The 23,347-nt window shown below is 32.6% G+C and overlaps 1 protein-coding gene across 1 annotated transcript in view; it reads right to left on the reverse strand.

Moving 5' to 3' along the window:
- Positions 1-360: 360 nt before the first annotated feature.
- Igl (IQ calmodulin-binding domain containing protein igloo) overlaps positions 361-23,347 on the reverse strand; it is a 317,128-nt gene continuing 294,141 nt past the window's right edge. The window contains exon 4 of the mRNA XM_076763873.1: positions 361-10,436. Coding sequence (XP_076619988.1) covers positions 10,287-10,436 — 150 coding nt within the window. The 3' untranslated portion in view covers positions 361-10,286. The remainder of the gene's footprint in view (positions 10,437-23,347) is intronic.

Consider the following 23,347-nt stretch of genomic DNA (forward strand, 5'->3'; position numbering starts at 1 on the left):
TGTGCATTGAATACACAATAGGTTTTAAAAGGGAATTCTACTGTAAATTTTTCAACAAATATATTCTTTTTTTACATTTTTTTGAAAAACGGTTACACGTGCAGTAATTTATATCCAAATTAGTTAAGTTAAGCTTGTTTTTTTTCATATTTTTTTAGTTCGTGAAAACTAAGACACTTTTTAGGTATTTTAGTGTATAGTATCTTTAAGTATTTACATATATTTTTAACACGCCCTGTATATTCTTCAAATAAGTTACCAGTATGCATGGTTAATTGAAAAAAAACGAAGAAATGACGGGTTCAGAGCAATTAATTTAATTGAAGGTGCATTTTTAATGCTTCACAGTATAAATCGGAATTTTTTTTTTGTACACTTAATGGGTATTTATTTTAAACAAACAGATTACGTACATGATACTGCTCATTTAAACGTTACAGTTGTTTGTTACATCCTTAGAATATAATTTACCGCAACATATTGTGTATTACTAATCTATATCTGTGTGGTATCGTCACGTACCGAAGAAAATGCCTATAATTTATTACAACACCTTCTCAGTTAATTTCAAAAGACATCGTTGCAACTACAGAAGCTCCAATATATTTAAACATTTCTTTAATTATACATTAGTAGTACGCATCCCTCGAACAACAATTTTACTTGCGTCAAGTAAAATTGTATATTCCGTTCATTCATTTGCTTCCAAGTCGCGCTCTTGGAAATATCATTCTCCCATTCTTATGGAATATATTTTATTATGCTCGATTTGAATTTTACACCTTTCGTTCCCGATCGATAAAATCCTAATAATAATTGCTATTCAAATCTCACGCATTGTTCTCCAATATGCCTGAAAAACGAACAATTAAATTCTTCGTCCAAATGTAAAGCCGATCCTCACCAAGCGGCAGTAATAAAGAGCAGCTGTTGTATTGTGTCGTTGACGGAGATCATAAATATATTTGATAATATTAATATTATTATACACATATAATATATATAATATAAATACAATATTAATAGTATTAATATATGTATATAGTGTCAATATGGATTATAATAATATTTCATACAGGAGCCTCTTAATTTGTGTAGCATACAAATATTATTATAACAGGAATATAATATTATAAATAGATTTAATATATTAGAGTCTTTTCTATATAATTTTAGCGTGTCGTTGCCGAGACTCGACGTGTCGCAGTGTGAATCGGCTTTCAATATCGCGCGTCAAAATTTTCTTTCGTTATTCGTTAAAATTTCATTTCAATTTCTTTTCATCGAATCGATTCACTCGCGACGAGTTACTTTCCATAGACATTTTCGACGATAGCAACGTCTTTGTTAGTTTCCTACAAGTAGTAAGTGGTAATCTATGAGGTAACGTGAAAATGCAAGAGAGTAGGGATCAAAAAATGCACGAACGATAGTGAAATCGCGCGAACGACACATCGCACACCAGAAAATCGGAAAAAATTGTGATTCAAGTCTGCAAACTTTTTCTTGCCGGTCTTCTTCGATAACGAGCAGTCGAAATATACAATATCGCGAAAATTAACAACGATACGGGGTTTCCCTCGGTTCTAGCACATTTTATAACAAAGTACAGAAGCATTTTCATAGGACTTCCGGTTCAATAGGAATTCGACCTTTCAAAGATAAAAAATTTGCTCACAGTGCAATAGCTGCGTCCACAAAGTACGTCAAACGATAATTAACTTCTCTTACAATGTGTTCCTCGGTACGCGAATTCTGTACAATATAAAAATTTCCTTTTATTTTTTAAAATTATTTTTAAAGTCCAACGACCCCCCAACGAAATATTCGCGCGAAATGTTTCCCGCGTCACGACCGTCGACAAGTGCGAGATTTTGTTTACCATTTCCAAGGATTTCATTTGTGCGCGTCGTTGCGTTGCTTTCGAGGGTAGAATTCTATTTTACGTTCAATAGAAACGAGATACGTGACAACGCACGGCAGAGATTGGTGACGCATACCGAAACTATTTACAGGGGAAATAAACGACAACCAATGTCAGGACTTGGGTCATTACGGAGAATGATAAAATGATAACAGCTCTTGCTGCACATTTAATGCTATCACGATAGACCCATGTCATACATTATGTAATAATTCGAGGACAGAAATACATGCATATTAAAGTCGCTCGATAGTTTCACGAAGATTTCGCGATTTCATCACTGAGGGGAACCACACGGGTCAACAGAATATAGCTATACTATTGCAGAGCAAAATAATAAATATAATCAATACTTCTTAAACCAAGAATTTAAATATTCTATTTAACGAATGAATATTTCGTAAAATTTTTGTTAAAATTAATACTGTATTTTCAGAAGTGATGAAATACAGAGTTGATTGTTAAACTGGAACTTTGAAAATTTTGTAGATAACGATTTTAAAGGTTTTAAGATCACCGTCAGTTTCTTAAATTAATTGTTTTTGTATAATAAAAATTGCGGATAATATTAAAGTATTACATATTTGAGAAAAAATCTACAAATGGAATTAATCGACGATTAACGCCTTTTTACAATAACAAGAGGAGAAGACCACTGTGTGATTGTGTAAAAATATAGTTTACAAGTAATTTATTATAAAATTATTTTAAAAAATGATATTTTATAAGAAACAGTTTAGAATAATATGAAATGGAAGACTCATCGTTAAAGAAATATGGGCTCTGAAGAATAATTTTCGAGGTTTTAAGTTTATAAATTGAGATTAGGTTTTATGACAGCGTATTCAACTAAACTTCAAAGAAGTTTAATAATAATACTACTAATAATTAATCATATATTTATGCAATAGTAGAAGTATATGTTTTTTACTTCTATTAAGGAAATTTTAAAGAAAATGAAATGAAAAATGATAAAAACATCGTCGACAAAAAATTTCACTACTCAAAGTTGACACTTAATGAAACAAAATACAATAATTAGGATACAACATATTTAAATGTCGTACTATTTAATACGACGTAATTCATTTTAATATTATCCACAATATTTCTTTTAGAGAAATGGTCTGCATTTAAAAAGTTGAGGGTGACTCGAATTTTCGGAAGTACCAGTGACAGAACAATATTAATAGTGTATTAATATTGCTCCCTCTGAACTACGATGTTAAGAATATTCTTCGAAACTGAATTTAATTGAAATCAATATTCACCAAGTGGTCAAAGAAGTTTCAATCCCTTGCTTTACCCTGTATATTATACGTTTTAATGATAATTTTTTAACCAGTTTATTTTACAACTAACAAATAAAATATACGTGTCAAAACACATCTTAGAAAAAAGGAAGAAATATTGCATATTTAACAAAATGATAGTTTAACTGGTTAAGCTTGTACTGTACAGTATCATCTAACTAAATCGCCAATTGAATCTGCTTACGTTTAATTTTCTGTATTACTTTATAAAGCAATAATAGTGGGGATGAAACCGGTTCAGTTATCGAATGAAAAATTACATCAATTAGCTATTGTACCGTAAACATGAGATTTTAAAACATCGTATAGCTTAATCCTTGAGTAGCAAATTCCGAATTTTTTATCTAATGAAAATAATGTATTTAGTTTCTTTCAAATTTATTTAAAGAGTAGCCAATCATGCAACATTATTCCAGTGGGGATTCGCTAGATCACGAGCCCATTTAAGGGTTAATGGACGATAAAATCATCCCTGAATAGGCGGTCCTCTAATTATTTCGATCAGTATTATATCCAATATCCGTAATATTTCATAATAAAATCATTAAACGTAAGAAGATCGTTTTTCTTTAAATTGTTTATCGTACTGAATTACGCTAGATTCTTTAAGCGAGCTTTAGGACGATCGTACCGAGTAAATCAATCGAAAGTCAGAAAGAAATGAAAATGCAGGTCAAAAGGTTAAAATGGCGGAAAGGGGGTGGCTCGAGTGCCCGTAACGATGATAAAAAGTGGTGTTGAATTTCTAGGCTTGCTAAAAACAACGTATGTACATATACTGTTCCATCGACCAGCTCGATCGAATCAAACCCGATAGAAGGTAAAACAACGCGGACTAGACGAGAACAAAAAGATAAAAACGCGGGCGTTCGTTATATATAGCAATTCGAATGGAGTGTTGAACGTCTCACGATTATTGCATCTACGGGTTCGTGAACGTTTCACTCGTGTATCCATTTAAAGTGCATCGCGACGTGTGATCTAACGCGTAAAAATATTTCTCATTTCGTCGTTGGAAAATAATTCGTGTATCAACACGGCATAATGGATGTTTTTAACGTTAGAACGATGGTAACTCCGGCGATACATCTATCGATTAAACACACATGCACGAGCGTGCGTTCTCCACTTTCATCGAAGACAATTTGTTGGGTAAAATAATCCTTTTTAGTAATTTCTCTCGTAGATTTACAGTATACACATATACATATACCTTTCCGCGAGCATTTACTACAAGCTTAAGACACTGAAAAGTTTGGATATTTTCGGAAAAAAGTATGTAAGTTTAGATTAAAAGCGTATATAAACGATATCGTACAGTTTGAATTTCTATCGAACGCGTGACCTCTGAAATTTTATAACGTAAGGCGGTAACAATTTTTCTTTTAATTAATTATTTATATTGCACTTCGAGCAGTACAATTTCTTTTTAATATATTCTGCAAGTTTAAAATTACATGCTTTTTTACTTTGAAAATAGTTCTTTAGACACGTATAATTTTTGTACGAGTCACGATATTACAGATCCTCGTGCTTGAACAACCATTATTTTGAGATGGTTTAAATTTTCGTTCAAGCATATAATAAATTGTAAAATTTTATATTTATCTGTGTAATAAGATTGATTCAACGATAGCATTGGAATTCGAAAATGAATGTTCGCAACCGTCTTTAATTGATTTTCAAATTCAATTTTCATCTTTGTTCGGTTTTCTGAGGTAATTTACACCGAATGTTTGATACGCGTATCAAGTACTCGATTCTTAACAATATTGTACTGTTGAATTATGGTTACGTTTCCATTATTCTTTTATATCTCGTGACAGGAATTTTTATAAGATCGAATAGTGCTCTAAATAAATACGTAGCATATTTTTTCATATGAATTTTCATGTGTTTTTTAAAAAATAACAATTAACACCTTGATACTTTCTTTATTTTATTTGTATCTTATTCGTATTTTGTATAAACTCGATACGTTCAATGTAAACGTGACCGTCGTTCGGTGTAAATGCAATCAAAGTAAATGCTTGGCGAGTACTATTTTGGTCCGCGTATCAAAATTAAGCGCGGTATGAGCCAGTGATGCACAAAGTCTCTTTCATCGAGTTCATTCGACTCGCGAAATGAAGTTAAAGACAAATTCAGAACTTTATACGAAAGGAATGAATACTATAATTATTGTGTAATTGTAAAATTTAAACCAGACGATACGGTAATATTCTATAAAAATATGATTACCATTTCTTATTTAACAGCACTTCACATTTAATTTCTAAATAGAATACAAACAAAACTATCACTTAATTGAAATATAAAAATCTGAATGTTATCGTGTACCTTGCTGATGATAAACAATTTGCAATTAACAAAGGAAGAATTTTTTCCTTTTTACATACTTTTGCAAAATATCAGAGTATACGTCCTTCTTGGTACATACGAAGTGTTAGGTGCAGATGTTTGATAATGCCACAATTGTAAATAAATGATGAAAGAGCCCTTGAGTACACGAACCATCTGCTTACACCACGATATAGAAGATAAGTCAAGTAACTTGCGTATTTATATTGTTTTCAGAAACGATTTAAGCAGGGCTTCCAAAGCGACAACATAAGAATCTACGAGTTTTTGTTTTCGTAAATCTTCAGATCCATCTTTAATTTAGTTTACTCACAATACAATAGTCGTTTTGCCTGTTGTTCAGTGAGTATTCAGACGAAATGCTATAGTAACGTGACCTCTTAATTTTGAGTATGAAAATTTATATCGATGGAATGTAACGGTTTGGTCAACATAGATTTTCGCGCTTCAGGTCATTTGAATCTCAATGCCCGATAAATGTTGAGCAAAAAAACTATTGTAGAGTTGTAGGCAACAAAATTAAAGGTGACTTTAAATTCACTTAAACAAAGACGCATAAAGAACATTGAAAAACGAAAAGAACAAATAAAGATGAACAAGTAACGTGTTTTATCTTGTACACTGTGTACAGCCCGAGGTACGTAACGTTAATTACTTTTTGAAAGTCATCAAGTATCTACGTTTTATATTTTCCATATTCTATTAGAGACCTGTACTCTATCCTCCAGCAAAAGTACACTATAATCGAAGGAGTACAGATTGTGTACAGAGTATCTTAACTCTATCGTAAAATGACCAGTCTCACTCGTCGTAATTTCTTTGTGTCAAAGTTGCATACATTTTCAAATCTATGAAACAGTATACGTTTGAAAAATTATGGTTGAATCGTACAAAGGGTTAAGAAACCTTGTGGACATGTTCCAAACGAGTTCGATGTTAATTTAAATTTAACTATGTCATTTTGTTTTCGTCCTGGCGTGCAAGAAATATTATCTTATTGGACCAAGCAACGAAAAAGTTTGTGCATCACTGGTGTAAACCGAATCACTGTCCCGAATAGATGAGAATGTCCGCCATTCCTTGTCTCGAGCGGTCACGTGCGGACGTTTGATATTTCAACTAACCCGTCGATTCTTCGTCTCGGTCGCCTGCGTGCATCGCGCGCCCGTTCGTGAATGCATCGTTCAGGAATGGTTCGATAGGAATGGCCGAGTCGCTGGGTCGTCGAGTCTCGACGGTGTTTCGCACAGTGAAAATTATACAAGGTTAAACACGCTCTATTACCGGCACGCACAAAATACAATGGAAACTCGTACAGAAATCCTCGGTTGGCTTCGTCGATCGTCGATTAATTTCACGTTGATTTTCATTCCCGTGGTCCGGCAATAATATAGAATGTAATTTGTTCAAGTCAATAATAAATCATACAGCGAAATTGTAAAACTGTTTCGATATTAATATACACGCACGAGATTCCCCGTGACCGCGTGGCGAGCTTCACTTGGGGGTTCCCCTACGGTCGACCAGCACTCTCACGTAAAGCGCCATCGTGCGGTCGTATGCGCGCCATAATTCCTCCGCATTACGATTTTTGGGGGCCACGCACGCGATGATTTGTCCTACGACGAGTCGTACGTCGAGTTGCAGAAATAATTGTACAACACACGGTATACAACAACCGTAACTATACAATTATCGTTGAAACAGTTGTGTTTAGCGATGGAACTAATCCAATTACATACTCATTAATCCTGAAAGAGCTATCATATCGAAGACTGAGGGGGCTGTCGAGCCCGCTTATGTTTTCCATATTATTGATCGTACTACTATTTTAATACTAATTTCGTATGTTAAGAAACAAATATATTCATTTTTGTTTTAAGTAAATTTTACTATATTAATCCTTTCGTGTCTTGTCTTTTTTATATATAATCTTTGATAAATATTCGTAGAAAACGATTCAATACAGCATTTGTATCTTCGTTATAAAATTAAAATTTGATAACATACGACCGACTTATGGCAATGCAGAATTGATCCTCGTTTGTAGATTGCCGACGAAACTCTTTGAATTTGTAAAACACGACAGAATCTATCAATTCGCAAGCAGACATTAATATTGTAATTACAAAATTGATTAAAGATCGAGTTAAAAGTTTTGTCGTCGATGGCGTACCAATATGGCGCGAACAACACACCAAACGAAGATCACATTGCAAGTAACCATCGTCAAACGTTACAACGTTTCTATTTTGTTATTTTAACGAGATTCTCCATCGAAAACCGATTCTTAAACACCAATTTTTACTAAATGCGGCAATAAATAATTTGTTGAACATATTTTTCAAGAAAGAAATAGCATAAACATCTTTCTCTTAGTCTTTCTAGGATTAATGTCGATACGTATCAATTTTCAAGCACTATGTCGAGGTATCAAAAGAGGTATTGAAGTAAGTCGTTATTAATACGATTCGAACAAGTATCATCGAGACCTCGACAAGGCAACGACGTAGCTGGTCTAGTATCACAGTTGGACATTATAAGAATAACTTCGAATACAGTTAGTCCTCGAGTTACGCAATGGTGTTCCACTTATGTCCCGATACGTGTTTTGTACATGCATACGTATTCGCTTATGAAACAATGTTTCCTTTTCTTCAATCTTTTCACAAAGGAGTACGTATGGATCTGTTCGACTTTAATTTACTTTCGAAACCCAGATTGCACACCGAATATATTGTAGGGGGAAGGGAAAAATAGTCCTTACAGGAACTGCTAGTCATACTTATCCATCTTCCTCGCTTCTTGCAATACAATTTATACAATTCGATTTATGCTGGAAGCTCCAGAACCAATTGACAGCGTAAGTGGAGGACTTACTGTATATGTTTATCTAGATAATACTTTGAATAAAACTGTGTCATTTGAATAATTCGTCTGAACAATTATTATTTGTTATTCGTAGTATTGGCATGTAACGAATAAAAGTTTGTCATCGCTGGTCGCAACACCAACTTTTTTATTTTAAACAGTTATTAAGCTCGATGTAATCGATACGTACCGACAGTCGCGTCTTTCGACACGTTTCAAATCGTTTCTAATCGTTCCATTTTATGGACGCAAGAGAAACAATTTGCAAGGCGAATGTTTCGATAGTGTCTAAACACGTCTTAGTCCCATCGCTAGTAGTTTCAACGGTAGTTGCACAAATTATCGTACGAAAAATCGATACGTTCGTGCTCCCCATTAGACGAGTCTCGTGTCGAATGGATTCACATGGTTTGCTCGAGAAAATGCATTTTATTAAGAATATATCGAAAGGCTCTCGAGCCAATTATTTTTGCCTCGTTTCCGTTTTTATTTCCATCTCGTTATTTCGAGTAGCTTGGACTTGGAATATTCAGGCAGCCCTTTTCGTGTAATTGCTCGTTCGCCCTCGGGACCAGAGACGCGCAAAATTATTTTGATAAACATTCTTTATAAAAAAAACAGGAAGATAAAGCACCGTTTATCCGTTATCGGTTAAATTAAAATAAAAATTTTGGTTATCGAGTTAAAAAATTTTTGCAAGTTTAACCGTTCGATCGAGTAAGCGTTACGAATAAATTGCTATACATTGGTTTCATTGGTTATCTATTATTCAAATAAACTTCTTATCCACATAGAAATTTCGGATAACGAATAAAAGATACACTGTTTATTTGTTACTCGTTAAATTTAAACGTTAGTTATAGAATTTTGAAATGTTCGTTGGTTTTTGGGTGAAATTTTTTATCTAGGATAGAAACTTCGAGTAACGAATAAAAGATAAAGTTATTCGTTGAATGAAAATTGGAATTTGTTTAACCGAATACACGTCACGAATGAATCACTGCACGGCGATATTGTTCGTAATTTATTATTCAAACGAAATTTTGTCCATCTCTGATTGATTGACGGAGCGCCAATTTGCGGCAACCAGTCAAGAACTGTCAATATCCGAGAATTAAAGGTCTCCGCCTTCGATCGCGCGCGTTTGGTCGAAATGTTGATTAGTAAACGGTTGCAATACGGTTCTGGAGAATTCACGAAATGAATTTCGGATAGGAAACGTCTGGACGCGCACATTTGTCACACAACCCTCCCAATCCCATGAATTTCTGTCTTTTGAAAACGAAATTATTTCTTGATTACTAATTCGCGAATCAGTTTGTATCAAAATTAAACTTTAGAAGGATTTTCGTCACGAGATTTCCGATCGAACACACTATGCAACAGAGGGTCACAGTGTTTTACGACTGCACCCTTCTCGAAAATGTGAAAGAAAGAACGACGCGAGATCCGATCGATTTTCACGAAAATTGTCATCTAAGTCGAAAGCACGGATTCGCAAGTTCCTAAAGAAACCACGTTGGACCACGTACGATTCTAAACAATCGTGGAAAATTATCAAGAACGATGTCATTGGATCGCGAGAATCGGGCGAATTAATCGTACGAAGCGGACTCGTCGACAAGACGGAAAACAAAAGTTGACGTCCGATCTCTTGCTATTGTTTTGATCGTTCGATTTGCTTGTTTCTTAATTTTATTTTTACTTTTATTTTTTTATTTTTTTTATTTTTTTTTTTTTTATTTCGGGCGTGCTATCGGCGATTCGATTTCGAGGAATCAGCTACTCTCTTTCTCTCTCTGTCTCTCTTATACTCCTTAATTCTTGTTGGGTTCTTCCTGACCAGGAGTCCCCACTTCCTGGCGCACCTTGTGACCCCGGAAGCTCGCTTGGATTTTCGTCGCCGCTTTGTGCAGATCCGGATCCGTGAGATCGATACCCTCCAGCTCGTTCATGGCGTCCTTTGCCTGAAACAACAGATTGTAGCGGCGGACGTGTAGATTTGTAGTTGCGAGCGATGTCGGTGGGCGATGTGAATAGTGTTTACCAACCACCGCGTAGCTAATTTGCCCGTGTGCGTTCGCGTTACGGTTCATTCTAAAACGGAATAACGTTTCGAAGTTATTTGTAATATTTATTAGTGCTCGTGGAATGACCTGGTGGTTGCGGTATGCACCATTTACGTCGAAAATTTAACGTATTTCCGTTTCTATCGAAGTTAGAAACAATTATTAAGAGGACTTTAAATGATTCGAACTTTTGTACTCGAAGTATATTTTTTAATAGACGCGATCAGCAACTTCAACTTCATTTACTTATTTTGTTGATTCAGTTTGTGTTATGATAAATAGAATTTGAGTATAGGTGGTCACAAAAATATTTGTACACTAATATAATCATCCATCTAGATTTTATATTTTAAATACGAAAGAAAAGATTTAATTTCACAATGGAATACAGGATGTTCGGCTATCTCTGGAAAAAATTTTAATGGGAGATTCTAGAGGCCAAAATAAAACGAAAATCAAGAATATCAAGTTGTTCATTGAGGCTTCGTTGAAAAGTTATTAAAAAATTAAATTAAAAAATTTCAAATCGTTCTAAAAAAATTATTTTTGGTTCCGGGAGTCAATTACAATCATTTTTAATCAATAGACATACCGTCGAAATTCTAACCAGTTTCGAGAAAAAAATTCAATAAGTTTCATAAGACAAGAATTCAAATTTTATCAGGATTTGAAATCTAAGTTTCATATTATATAAGAATTTGTATTATACAATTTGTTCGACAAGTTCAAAAAAATGTTATAACTTCCAAAAAATTGAAAACACATCTTAACACTAAATCTACCGGCACTTCATGTATACCCATTCCTACCATGATCAGTCAAATGACCAGTCTTTCTTTCTCTCTTTTACGAGACAACGTACTTATAATTTGTGCATTATATCTATAGAAACATGTGTTTTGATGTTTATTCGTAAGATATCCTTCTCATTTATGTTAAAAAAATTTTTAATTTTCATCGGATAGAAGATAAAACGCCCTTGAAAACGAATTTCATTCCAAGTCGATACCGTAGTTAGTTCTAGAGAAAACACTTATTTAAGAAAAAGTACTGGCTAGTAATTACGCAAACATCTTGTATTTAAATTTAAATTAATTTTCAATTAAATAAACAATTTATAATCTAGTTTTATCGTACACTAGTCGTACGATCAGTAGGAATTGCTGAAACTTCTTCGGGTATGTAGCGTCAAAGTAAATTTCAAAATAAACATAGAAGATTGCAAAAATTATAGTAGGTGATATGATCATTAGGTAGAGGATGAAATGCCCTTTAAAATGAGCGTTTGTGAGAGTCGATAGCTTTATTAGTTCCGGAGATATAGCGATTTTAGTTTCAAGTCGATGCGGTGGCTAGTTACGGAGATAGAAACGTTCGAAGCGTTTGTTTACATTTCATTGATAACGCGCGCGTGGAAATAGTAAACACTGCATAGTAAATTCTTGGAAATACTACGACTTCCTAGTCACGTGACTGTCTCGACTCACGCGCGACAAAGAGGTCCAGCGCGACGCGTCAGACGGAGACAGAGATAGCCAAATTAAGAAAAATACCCTTTTACATAACTTACGATATCTCGAAAACGAAAAGTTGGATCGCCAAAAACCAAAAACCATTTCAAAGAGGAAGCTTTGTCGCTGTCAACGGTGGCTCAATCATGAAGAAAATATTAATAATTTCGAAACTGCACGTAATTAAAGTTTTAGTATTTTTAATACGCGTCAATAGCCTTTTCTAAGGCGGAGAGCGGAATTTAAAAAATTACCTTTTACATAAATTACGATATCTCGAAAACGAAAAGTCGGATCGCCAAAAACCAAAAACCATTTCAAAGAGGAAGCTTTGTCGCTGCCAACGGTGGCTCAATCATGAAGAAAATATTAATAGTTTCGAAACTGCACGTAATTAAAGTTTTAGTATTTTTAATACGCGTCAATAGCCTTTTCTAAGGCGGAGAGCGGAATTTAAAAAATTACCTTTTACATAAATTACGATATCTCGAAAACGGAAAGTCGGATCGACAAAAACCAAAAACCATTTTAAAGGAGAAGCTTTGCCGCTGCCAACAGTGGCTCAATTATTAAAAAACACTAGTAGTTTTGGAACTGCACGCGTCTAAAGTTTAACTATTTTTAATATGCGTTGTTAGACTGTTCTTGGACAGTGGAAACTAAAAATTCTCTCCTTTCGTCTTTGCTATACATATAGTTCCTATTTACATCGGAAATTAACCAGAATTTGGTACCAAATTTTGTCCAGTTTTTTACAAAAAACCATAAATCATTCAACCGGTCAGATGACCAGTCGTGGTAGGCAAGACAGACTACATATTTTTCTCAGAAAACAAACAATAAGAATGGAAGTAGATATTGTAAAATTCATTGTACGTATGCTATAAGAAAAGTCGTGAAGTTAAATGGCGCTAAAATAATATTGTGTGTTGGAAATTCTCAACGAAATTTTAAAAACGACCATTTGACCGGTCGCGGTAGGTTTATTGTTAAAGAAGAATGGCAGCGTATTAATAGGAATTATCTCAAAAAAGAATTATTTCTAACATGCCAACACGTTTAAAATAAGTTGTACAACGCAGGGGATATCCTACGAAATATTAATCATTTATAAATAATTTTTATCTTAATTTTACAACTTAAATCTTTGTATTGTCCGAATATTTTTGTAACATAGAGATGTGTAGTTCTTTGTTTTTGTTTTATTAACGAAGCTTTTGCGTTATAGTCTATAAACTATGTAACGTAATTTGTAAAGTAAAATAACCTTCTTATTTTGTCCATTGTATATATTTTGCAAATACAGAGTATTATAATCAACTTCCATCGGTGTCTGAATATTTTTGTGACCGATTGTACCGTCAAGGTCGTCTTAAAGGTTATTCCAAGGTCGTAGATATCTTTCTCTTGCATATCTGCTTTTTACATTAGGATGTTGTGATTGACATCAATGTGTGTTCAACATACGACATTATAACCTTCAGGGAAAAATGAGTTTGAATCAGAACAATGTATGAATAATAAAACGAGCAGGGGAGTATAAATCAACCTATATCAGGAATAATACAAACGTTTGTATGGTGTATGTTAAAAAGGTATGAATATCATCCATATCATACTGCATTTCGTGAAAAATCTTGCAACGACAATTTTCAAAATCGTCCTCGTTCTTATGAATGGACCTTTCGACAATTAGAGAATGGTACGAGAGTTAAATACACGCAAGAAGCATTATTGATTAGCCACGGAAACGTCATAAAAAAGTCACTTGATCGTTAATTTATCATGTGCACCGATGCGTGCGGTCAGTAAGTACTTTGAATACTTAATAAGATAAGGTGATTTATTATTCTCCTCGCGTTTTATTATTTTCACGTTGTTCCAATTTAAATTCAATTTCCTTCACCAAGGTTATTTTAATGCCATGATGTCATACATCGTTAGACCCTTCTTGATGTCGACTGTAACGTTGTATTATAAAAATAGACGTTAATTTGCAAAAAGTGTCGATGACCTTGGATTAACCTTTACGACGGCGTTGGAGGACTTCTGTTTACCACCTTTAGATATATGTATGTAAGTCTTAAAACCATTTTACGCCCTTCTTAATCATTCTTTCTGACTTTCAGTAGTAGTGGAAGTAATCCAGATGTTCGATTTAAACGGGACACCTTGTATAATAGTTAAAGAATCATGGGGGAAATATTATTATTAGTAGTAGATCACTGGTGACCGACACTTTGAATATACAAAGTTTTATAAAAAGATTTATTATAAATACTTAATGTCTGAGTAACATTAATACAGTTATGTTACAAATCAACTACTGGATATATGTATTTTTCACGCTATAGTTTAAATAAATATCAATGATATTTCTAGACATGTAAAATTAGTGTATGTAAATTTACCATGCACAACGAAATTAATATTGTTTTATTATACTTGTCTTCACAGCATTATTGAAAAACTTAAACAAGAATTATTTATTATATTCTATTCTGTGTCGCTAATGAAAAAGAAAAAGAACATTATTTACTGATCAAGTAGAAAAATTAACTATATATTTCACTTTAATAAATTACTACATATTCACTAAATATTAGGAAAAGATTTCTTCTATATTTAGAGATAATATTTCTGTATTTACATTTATAAAGAAATTTAATTATTACAATCGTTTCGAAATTTTTATTTTTTCACAGAGAATGTTTTGATAAAAAAATGTAGATATTTATCATGATTAGATGCAAAACCATCGTTATTGAAAAAATTCTATTTGTTGTCATTTTTGACTTTCTCATTATTCGATACGAAATATGTTTACTTTAGACAAACAGAATAAATTCTTACGAGTATATTTATTGATTCGTTTTAAAAAAGAAACAGCCGAAGTGTGTAATATCGTTTCAAAGTAGTTTCAGAGTACGAGTCTATGTGGATCCAGTTTCGTTGGAATTCGAAGTTTCACTGTACGCGATATCGTATTTCGTACTACTGAATTTTTGCGCCTCGTTTCTTCGGCGTGGAGTTTCATGAAAGTATATCTATAATGTGAATGTGGTAAACAGGTTTTGCCAAGCTGAACGCTTCGCCTTTAAAACAGAAAATTTTTTGCGACGAAACACCTTTTTCTTTCTAAATATTACATTTTGAACGAGTGTTCTACTTTCAAATTAATTTGCTGTAATTCTGAGGTTACATACCCATGTATCTATATTTTCAAATGTCAGGCATAGTGATTTTAAAACAATAATATGTCTACCAAGTAATCATTATTTATAATTATAATATAACCATTATTTATAATTATAATATAACCATTATTTATAATGATAATATAACCATTATTTATAATTTCTCACACGAGCATAGATACAGTTGAGATTGTTTTTTTTTCTAATTTATCTAACAATTCATATCTCGTTATTAATGTGTCATAATATGTGAATATTTTAGAAGAAATAAATATATATTTTATGCTACACTCGTTATAGGAAAAAAGAGATACATAAAAGTTAAATTGTAACAAATGACAGTCACTGTCTTCAGAACAGTTTGTACTTTGTAGTTGTTATCATTAATATCCTTTTTCTTTGTAACTTTTTCTTGGGGCAAAATTCTTCCATTTATCATTGAATTCTTATCGAATTACTGTTAGAAGACAATCACTTTCTATAAAAATAGCTTTAATATATAATATATACGTTTTGTAAATGTGTAAACTTTATGAAAGGTTGAATCATGAATGTAATATAGTTTAAAAATTTGTTTGATACTGTTTACTTGTTACCTTTTTATGTTTACTGTAAAGAAAATATATTCGACGGAAGATGAATAGTTTTAAAATTCGTACACAACGAAACAAAAAGTTCTTAATATTGTTTCGATGATATAAATCGATGTGCTTTCGTGAAAATATACTATTTATTTCTCATTTTAATGAACTACGTTAATTTGAAAAATTATATCAGGAGTTTAAATTATAATGTTTTGATAATCAGGAAAAAATATAATCGATAATGAAGAAACTATTACCATATTTAGAATATCATTTAATAAAACAAAAGTTTTAATTATGTTGCGTTAGCCTTTTTTAAATCACATGTCCACTTCTTTTTCGAAACGTTTTATAAAAATCGAGTGTTATTACAATGAAAAATATATTTATCGCCATATCAATCGAATATAAAATATTCAACAATTTATACGCTAGGAAATTATTTACGGGAACAAATACATATTTCTTTTCTGTATCTAAATAATATTAAGTCGTTCCATAAGTTCGTACGGTTCGATATTCTGAAATTGACGAGGATAAAATTTGGTAATTTAATAGAAAATAAACAAAATTTGTCAGTTCAGGGGATTTCTGAAATTTTAAACTAACATGAAGAATTCATACAAATTTGAAACAAATAGATATTGTGTCAAAGCTCGAAGTTTGACATCCACATTGACTTACGGAACGAAATTTTGTTGATCGTGCTTGAGCCTGATTGCATGTACGAAATTCTTACTTTGATCATTTTCAATTGGCCGATGAAAATTAATCTGAACATGAATTTTCAATTAGGTGTATTAAAATTGCTATTAAATACCGTATTTGATAAAAAAAATTACTAAATAATAGAAAAGAAATTTGGTACGAAATTCTTATTTTGATAATTTTTAATTAGCCGATGAAAATTAATCTGAACATGAATTTACAATCATGTATAGTAAAATTGCTATTAAATACCGTAGTCGACAAAAAAAATTACTAAATAATAAAAAAGAAATTAGGTACGAAATTCTTATTTTGATAATTTTCAATTAGCCAATGAAAATTAATCTGAATATGAATTTTTAATCAAATACAGCAAAATTGCTATTAAATATCATATTCGTTAAAAAAAAAATTAGGTACGAAATTCTTGTTTTGATAATTTTCAATTGGCCGATGAAAATTAATCTGAACATGAATTTACAATCAGGTATAGTAAAATTGCTATTAAATACCGTATTCGATAAAAAAAAATGACTAAATATTAAAAAAAAAATTAGGTACGAAATTCTTATTTTAATATTTTTATAAATGAAAGGCTTTGAACTACATTTTAATAAAAAGTCAAAGAAGTTTTTGTAGTGACGATATGGACATCGAAGAAGAGGTTTGTTTTTATGTTTAAAATATTGATATGAGAGTCTCAACTGTTTTTACTTAATCCAACGTAAAAATCGAACCGCCAAAAAGTATCGACGAGGCTCGAGGTCCTCGTCACGGGGCTGTTCCTCGCGATTATGCGCGCAATTATAGTCACACCGGCTATTTTTACGCTAGATTATAACGAAGTGGTCCTGACGTCACGACATGAGGCCTAGTAACAAGTGCTCGAGCCGTTCTCGAAAGGGGTAAAAAAGGAGCCACCACATGCAAAAGAGGTTTATAAACATGTAAATTGCAATTACGCGCGAACGTATTTGCATTCGACCCCCGAGCCACCTTACTTCTCCTTCGACCTGACATAACCGTCCCCTCCATCCCACTTTCATGCACCCCGGCGAGTGTTCGTGTGAGAAAGCTTTCCGTGTCGTCGGTACTTTCGACGACCCCGAGTGCTTGCACAAAGGTATGCGAACCTTCGTGTTCGAGTATTATTCGTCACCGGCCGGATCGTGAGTCAGTTTGATAGCTCGATGTTGGATGGTATAAAGACTCGGTAATATAAAGGGGGCCAGGCCACGGAGCTCGCAGGGAATTGTCACCGATAACGGCCTTAATCACGAATAACGTACCGGTTCAGATTTTTTTTTCCTTTTACCCCATCAGCGGATTTGAAACGGTAATTCGCGCGTTAAGCGCGAAATCGCCCTTATCAACGTTATCGCTCCGTTTGAAATATGCATGTTCGTAAAGATTGCTAATAGTGTTAATTACAGTCACTTCTATCCGGAGACGCGATGGAAATCTGCCGGAAAAATGGCGTCTAAAAATATTGTGTTGGGGTGTTAAATAATTCCACTTGCAAACATAACTCAATATATATTTGGTTATCACACATAATACCGATATATTATATATTTAAGCGTACAAATATAAACTCAAATAAGCATGCGGCTAAGCATGACTACATGGCGCTGGAAAAACCATGCGTCCATCACTGAGATGGCGCTGCAGTGGAACGAGCAAACCCCTTTCATATTGACTCCTTGCATCGCGGTTCACTTAAGGTTCATGAAAATATAGCACTCAAGCTAATTGTTAAAATCGTATTTTTCTTTTGTTCGATGATTCGGTCCAAGTTTGATTGTGTATCTAAAATACAGAGTGTGTCTTACAAACTCTGTTTACTTAACACTTTGATTGCCACGTCATATATGGGTGATAAGATTTACCACTACGATACTAGAAAAATTAATTCTCAAGTTAAGAGGGAAATAAATCTTAACAAGGTTACAAACATAAGTAGTGAAACAAATTTTAAGTTATGTAGCTTACAATGGTCTGAAATCAAAATTTTACTTTTGCAGAATATTATACGATTTTGATCTGGCAGTGAACGTGTTAAATACCTCGATTATTTCAAATGGACTTACAGAAGTTGCAGGCTTTAAGAAAGTACGTAATGCAGTATCCATAAATTCTTGCAAATGGAGGCGTAAAGAGGGTAACGTTCTGTTTTTAAGTACCCAATTCTTTACGTTCAATTTCGACATATTGGCATGTTCTGAGTATAAAAGTATTAAAGTATGTTTGTCCGAAAATGTATCTTTTTTTAGATATTTGATCGTTTTTACCCCTGGGAAAAATTTTAATGAGAGATTCTAGAGGCCAAAATAAGACGAAAATCAAGAATATCAATTTTTTGATGGAGGCTTCATTAAAAAGTTATTGTGTATAAAGTATTGAATTTTTTTCTCGAAAATGTGCAGGATTTCGGGGGTATGTCTGTTCACCAAAAATAATTGTAATTGATCCCAGCAACCGAAAATAATTTTTCTAGAACAATTTGAGATTTTTTAATTTTGTTGAAAAATTTCACACCTCCTCGAATTTTTTTCCAGGAAGTGGGTAGGATTTTGGGGGTATGTCTATTGACCAAAAATGATTATAATTGACCCCTGCAATCGAAAATATTTTTTTTAGAACGATTTGAAATATTTTCTTTTGGCCAAAAAATTTAGGCACCTACCCCCTTGTCGATTTTTCTTAAAAATTCGTTTTTCATTTTTAGTAATTTTGTTTGACGCCCTATAAAAAAGTTGTCTAATATTTTTTTGTAGGTACCCATGAGTTCTACTTCAGAAAAAAGTTTCATTGAAATATATTTACTATTGCAGGAATTATGGCCATTTGAATATTGGACCATTTTTATGGAGTTTTTCTCACTTCACGGGGTTAAGGAGCAACTTTTCAAATATTTTGGGAATTACTACATATTCTACACTAAAATACGCGTTGTTTGCTGTTTGAAACATTAAAATCCTCCAATTCGTTCAGGAGTTATGATGTTTCAAAGATTCGCATAATTTCAGGCCTCAGATTATATTTTCGCTAAGGAATTTTTTTCTCGAAAGTGCGTAGGATTTCTAGAGTATGTCTATTCACCAAAAATGATTGTAATTGATCCCCTCAACTAAAAATAATTTTTTTAGAATGATTTGAAATATTTGAATGTAATTTTTTAATAACTTTTCAACGAAGCCTCAATGAACAACTTGATATTCTTGATTTTCATTTTATTATGGCCTCTAGAATCTCCCATTAAAATTTTTCCCAGAGGTGGCCGAACACCCTGTATACACGAAAATGAAACTGATATGGGAAACACAAGTAGCAGGTCTTCTTCATAAATTCATTCCTAATTGCTACCATTTGAAAACTTATATAAACTTCATTTGGAAGCAATTAATCATAATAACGAGAATAACATCTGAACATGCAAAATTGACAATTCCCTGACAATTAAGACTCCCAAATCTTAAACAATAGCCTCTGTACAGAATTTGTATTATAATAATATACATTTTGCAATGAAATGAAAAATTAAGTTGTCTATATAGTTTCTTCATTCTTCAAATTTGTATCATACAACTCTGACCTGATGATACTAAGTATCCTGAAACACTGAATCAAAACGAAGAGAAACAAATAAGTATGTATTTGTGAAATAAAACTGAAGATGAAATTACGTACCAGAGGATAATACTCTAAATATATATTTCTTTTCGAACCTTCCATACGTAACTATATTAACAAGAGCAAAAGCCGTGAATGTAGACCCCGATTTTGGGACAATGGAAGCCGTGGATGTGGACCCCGATCATAAGCTATTTCTCTATCGTCAGAATCTATCCAAGAATAAACACGACTTTCATTTCTCTAAACACTGTTGCAAAATATTATGCGCTTATTTTTTATTTCACACAATATCGAAATAATTTTTATTAATCAAACTAATGACCAGTGGTCATTATTGACAGATAATGGAATGGACAATGAACCCATTTTTCATTATAACTTAAAATCCAATGGGGGCATGGTTAAAAATGATGTCGTAAAAGCAGTGTGCTTCGACTTCGAATACAACACTTTCTGTTATTACCAGGTAGTTCACGAGAAATCCATTTTTCCATCTTTTTAACTCTCCAAGTCGATAAGTGACGCTTCAATGATCGATCTAAAGCTTCGTAACAATCTCTCGAGTCGATTTACTAGAGTCAGCTTCTACGACGGTTTTTAGAATTTTATTATCAAGACATCTTCGATGGCCTCTGCTTTAATTTTATGGAACATTTAAATCGCCTGCTCGAAATTTCGCAAATCATTACTAAACAGTACATTTAAAAGTCCAGAAATGAACGCTCAAAGTATTAATTAATTACTACAGAATGTAAACACGTACAGTATGAGAAGATGATTTTATATATTGAAAATGCTCTCCATATTAACGATACAGATCGAGTAAATGATATCTAATGAAAACGATAACGCATAGAATTGTCTAGTTTTACAAAGAAACAAGCTTGATCTTCTTTATCGACTGAAATTCTAGCTATTTCATATAAAATAATTTTCATATTTCTATTTCACATAAAATAACTAGAATTTCTGCGTGTAGCGGTCGAAAGAGTAAAGAAAAAATTCATCCATTTAACATAATCACAACGACGTAACTAGATTTATGTTAACTGGATATATTTTATTTACTTCCACCAGTACATGCACGCGAACTTCTGGGTCAGTTAAATCTTTTTTTTTTTAAATTATTCGATAGGAACATTAATCACTGCGTTCTAATACTATTAACAATCAACGTGCATCATTCTTTTCTAAATAAAATGTTCACTTTTGTAGATAACACTTGCAGATTCTGACTATAATCGTTTCACTCCCAAAATAGGAAGAGAAATGTACCATCTTGATAAACGAAGATTTCAGTTTCATTTCAAATGTTTACTTCTTATCGATTTAAGGGAAGGCGTAGAAGTAATCAATTATTATTTTTTCCTTACGGGGCGGTAAGCATTCGAGGACGTGAATTGGGTTAAGCAGTGTTTAGCCGACGAATCGGGGAAAGTCAGTTAACGCAGGGAAGTAACGGTGAAGCTGTAAAGCTGCAAAAAGCTTTACGAAGGGAATCGGGTTTCAATTTGCAAATGAAATCAGTGGCCGTTGTAATTTGAGTTGGGAAAAATTTGTTCGAACGAAAAACGAGCACTGTTTAATGAGATTTTCTCGCGGTTTTTATAATAATTATATTTATCTATCTCGTTCCAACGTTTCGCTCGATTCACAATATTGCACTATAAGAAAAAACCTGAGCTTTATAACTGACTGCAGAAATATTAATATATCCCTATAAATGCAAGGAATTATTAAAAACGTTAATTTCACAATTAATGAATGAAAAATTTCGCGTTTACATGAAATTAAAGAAAAAAAAATAGAGACGTTCCATTATGTAATTATGTACTTATATCATCTACTAATTTATCTTTAAATGTTATACTAATGAACTGTATATAAAATCAAAGAAACTCATTTAACATGAGACATCATCTTCGAATTTGAATCGAATTAATATTAACGCTACGAAATGGCCACGAGAATTCCCATCCTATTTTCGAGATACTTGCTATGCATACAAGCAACCATTCTCTCGTGGCAGACCATCTAGAGCAATTTCAAATTCCTTGATTGGTTTTATTGGATGTTCCAAGTAACGAACTAGAACACTGAAATGCATGTGTTTGTGAATTGTGAATAGAGACGAGCGAAATTCCTATCTAGTTCGAAATTACGAACAAGAGATAATCAACTGTTAATCCGTTACTCGTCAGATATAAATAAAAATTTCAATTGTATTACATATTATGTCGAGTATTATGGTTTTAAAGTTGATATCCTTCGATTACTTTACTTTACAATTTCAATAAGTGGTATAGGTGGTTCAATGTAGGGGCCAAGAATTAATTTGTAGAACTAATAGAATGAAATATTTTGCAATAAAGGGATAACAATTTAATTGGTCGAATAAACGTCATGAATAATTTGCTACTAGGTCTCGTTATTTATCATTTGAATAAGATCTTTCTGTGACTGTAAATATGGACCAAAGGAAGTATAATTTGTAGATTTAATAGAATGAAATATATTGTAACAGAGGGATAACAATTTAATTGGTCGAATAAACGTCATGAATAATTTGCTACTAGGTCTCGTTATTTATCATTTGAATAAGATCTTTTTGTGACTGTAAATGTGGACCAAAGGAAGTATAATTTGTAGATCCAATAGAATAAAATATTTTGCAACAGATGAATAACAATTTAACTGATCGAATAAGCGCCACGAATAATTTGCCACTAGGTTTCGTTATTTATCATTTGAATAAGATTTTTCTGTGACTGTAAATATGGACCAAAGGAAGTATAATTTGTAGATTTAATAGAATGAAATATATTGCAACAGAGGGATAACAATTTAGCTGATCGAATAAACATCATGAATAATTTACTACTGAGTCTCGTTATTTATCATTTGAATAAAATTTTTTTGTGATTGTAAATATGGACCAAAGGAAGTATAATTTATAGACCTAATAGACTAAAATATTTTGCAACAGATGGATAACAATTTAGCTGATCGAATAAACATCATGAATAATTTGCTACTAGGTCTCGTTATTTATCATTTGAATAAGATCTTTCTGTGACTGTAAATGTGGACCAAAGGAAGTATAATTTGTAGATCCAATAGAATAAAATATTTTGCAACAGACGGATAACAATTAACTGATCATTTGAATAAAA

This window comes from Colletes latitarsis, chromosome 4 (genome assembly GCF_051014445.1).
Source record: "Colletes latitarsis isolate SP2378_abdomen chromosome 4, iyColLati1, whole genome shotgun sequence".
NCBI classification, from domain to species: Eukaryota; Metazoa; Arthropoda; class Insecta; order Hymenoptera; family Colletidae; genus Colletes; species Colletes latitarsis.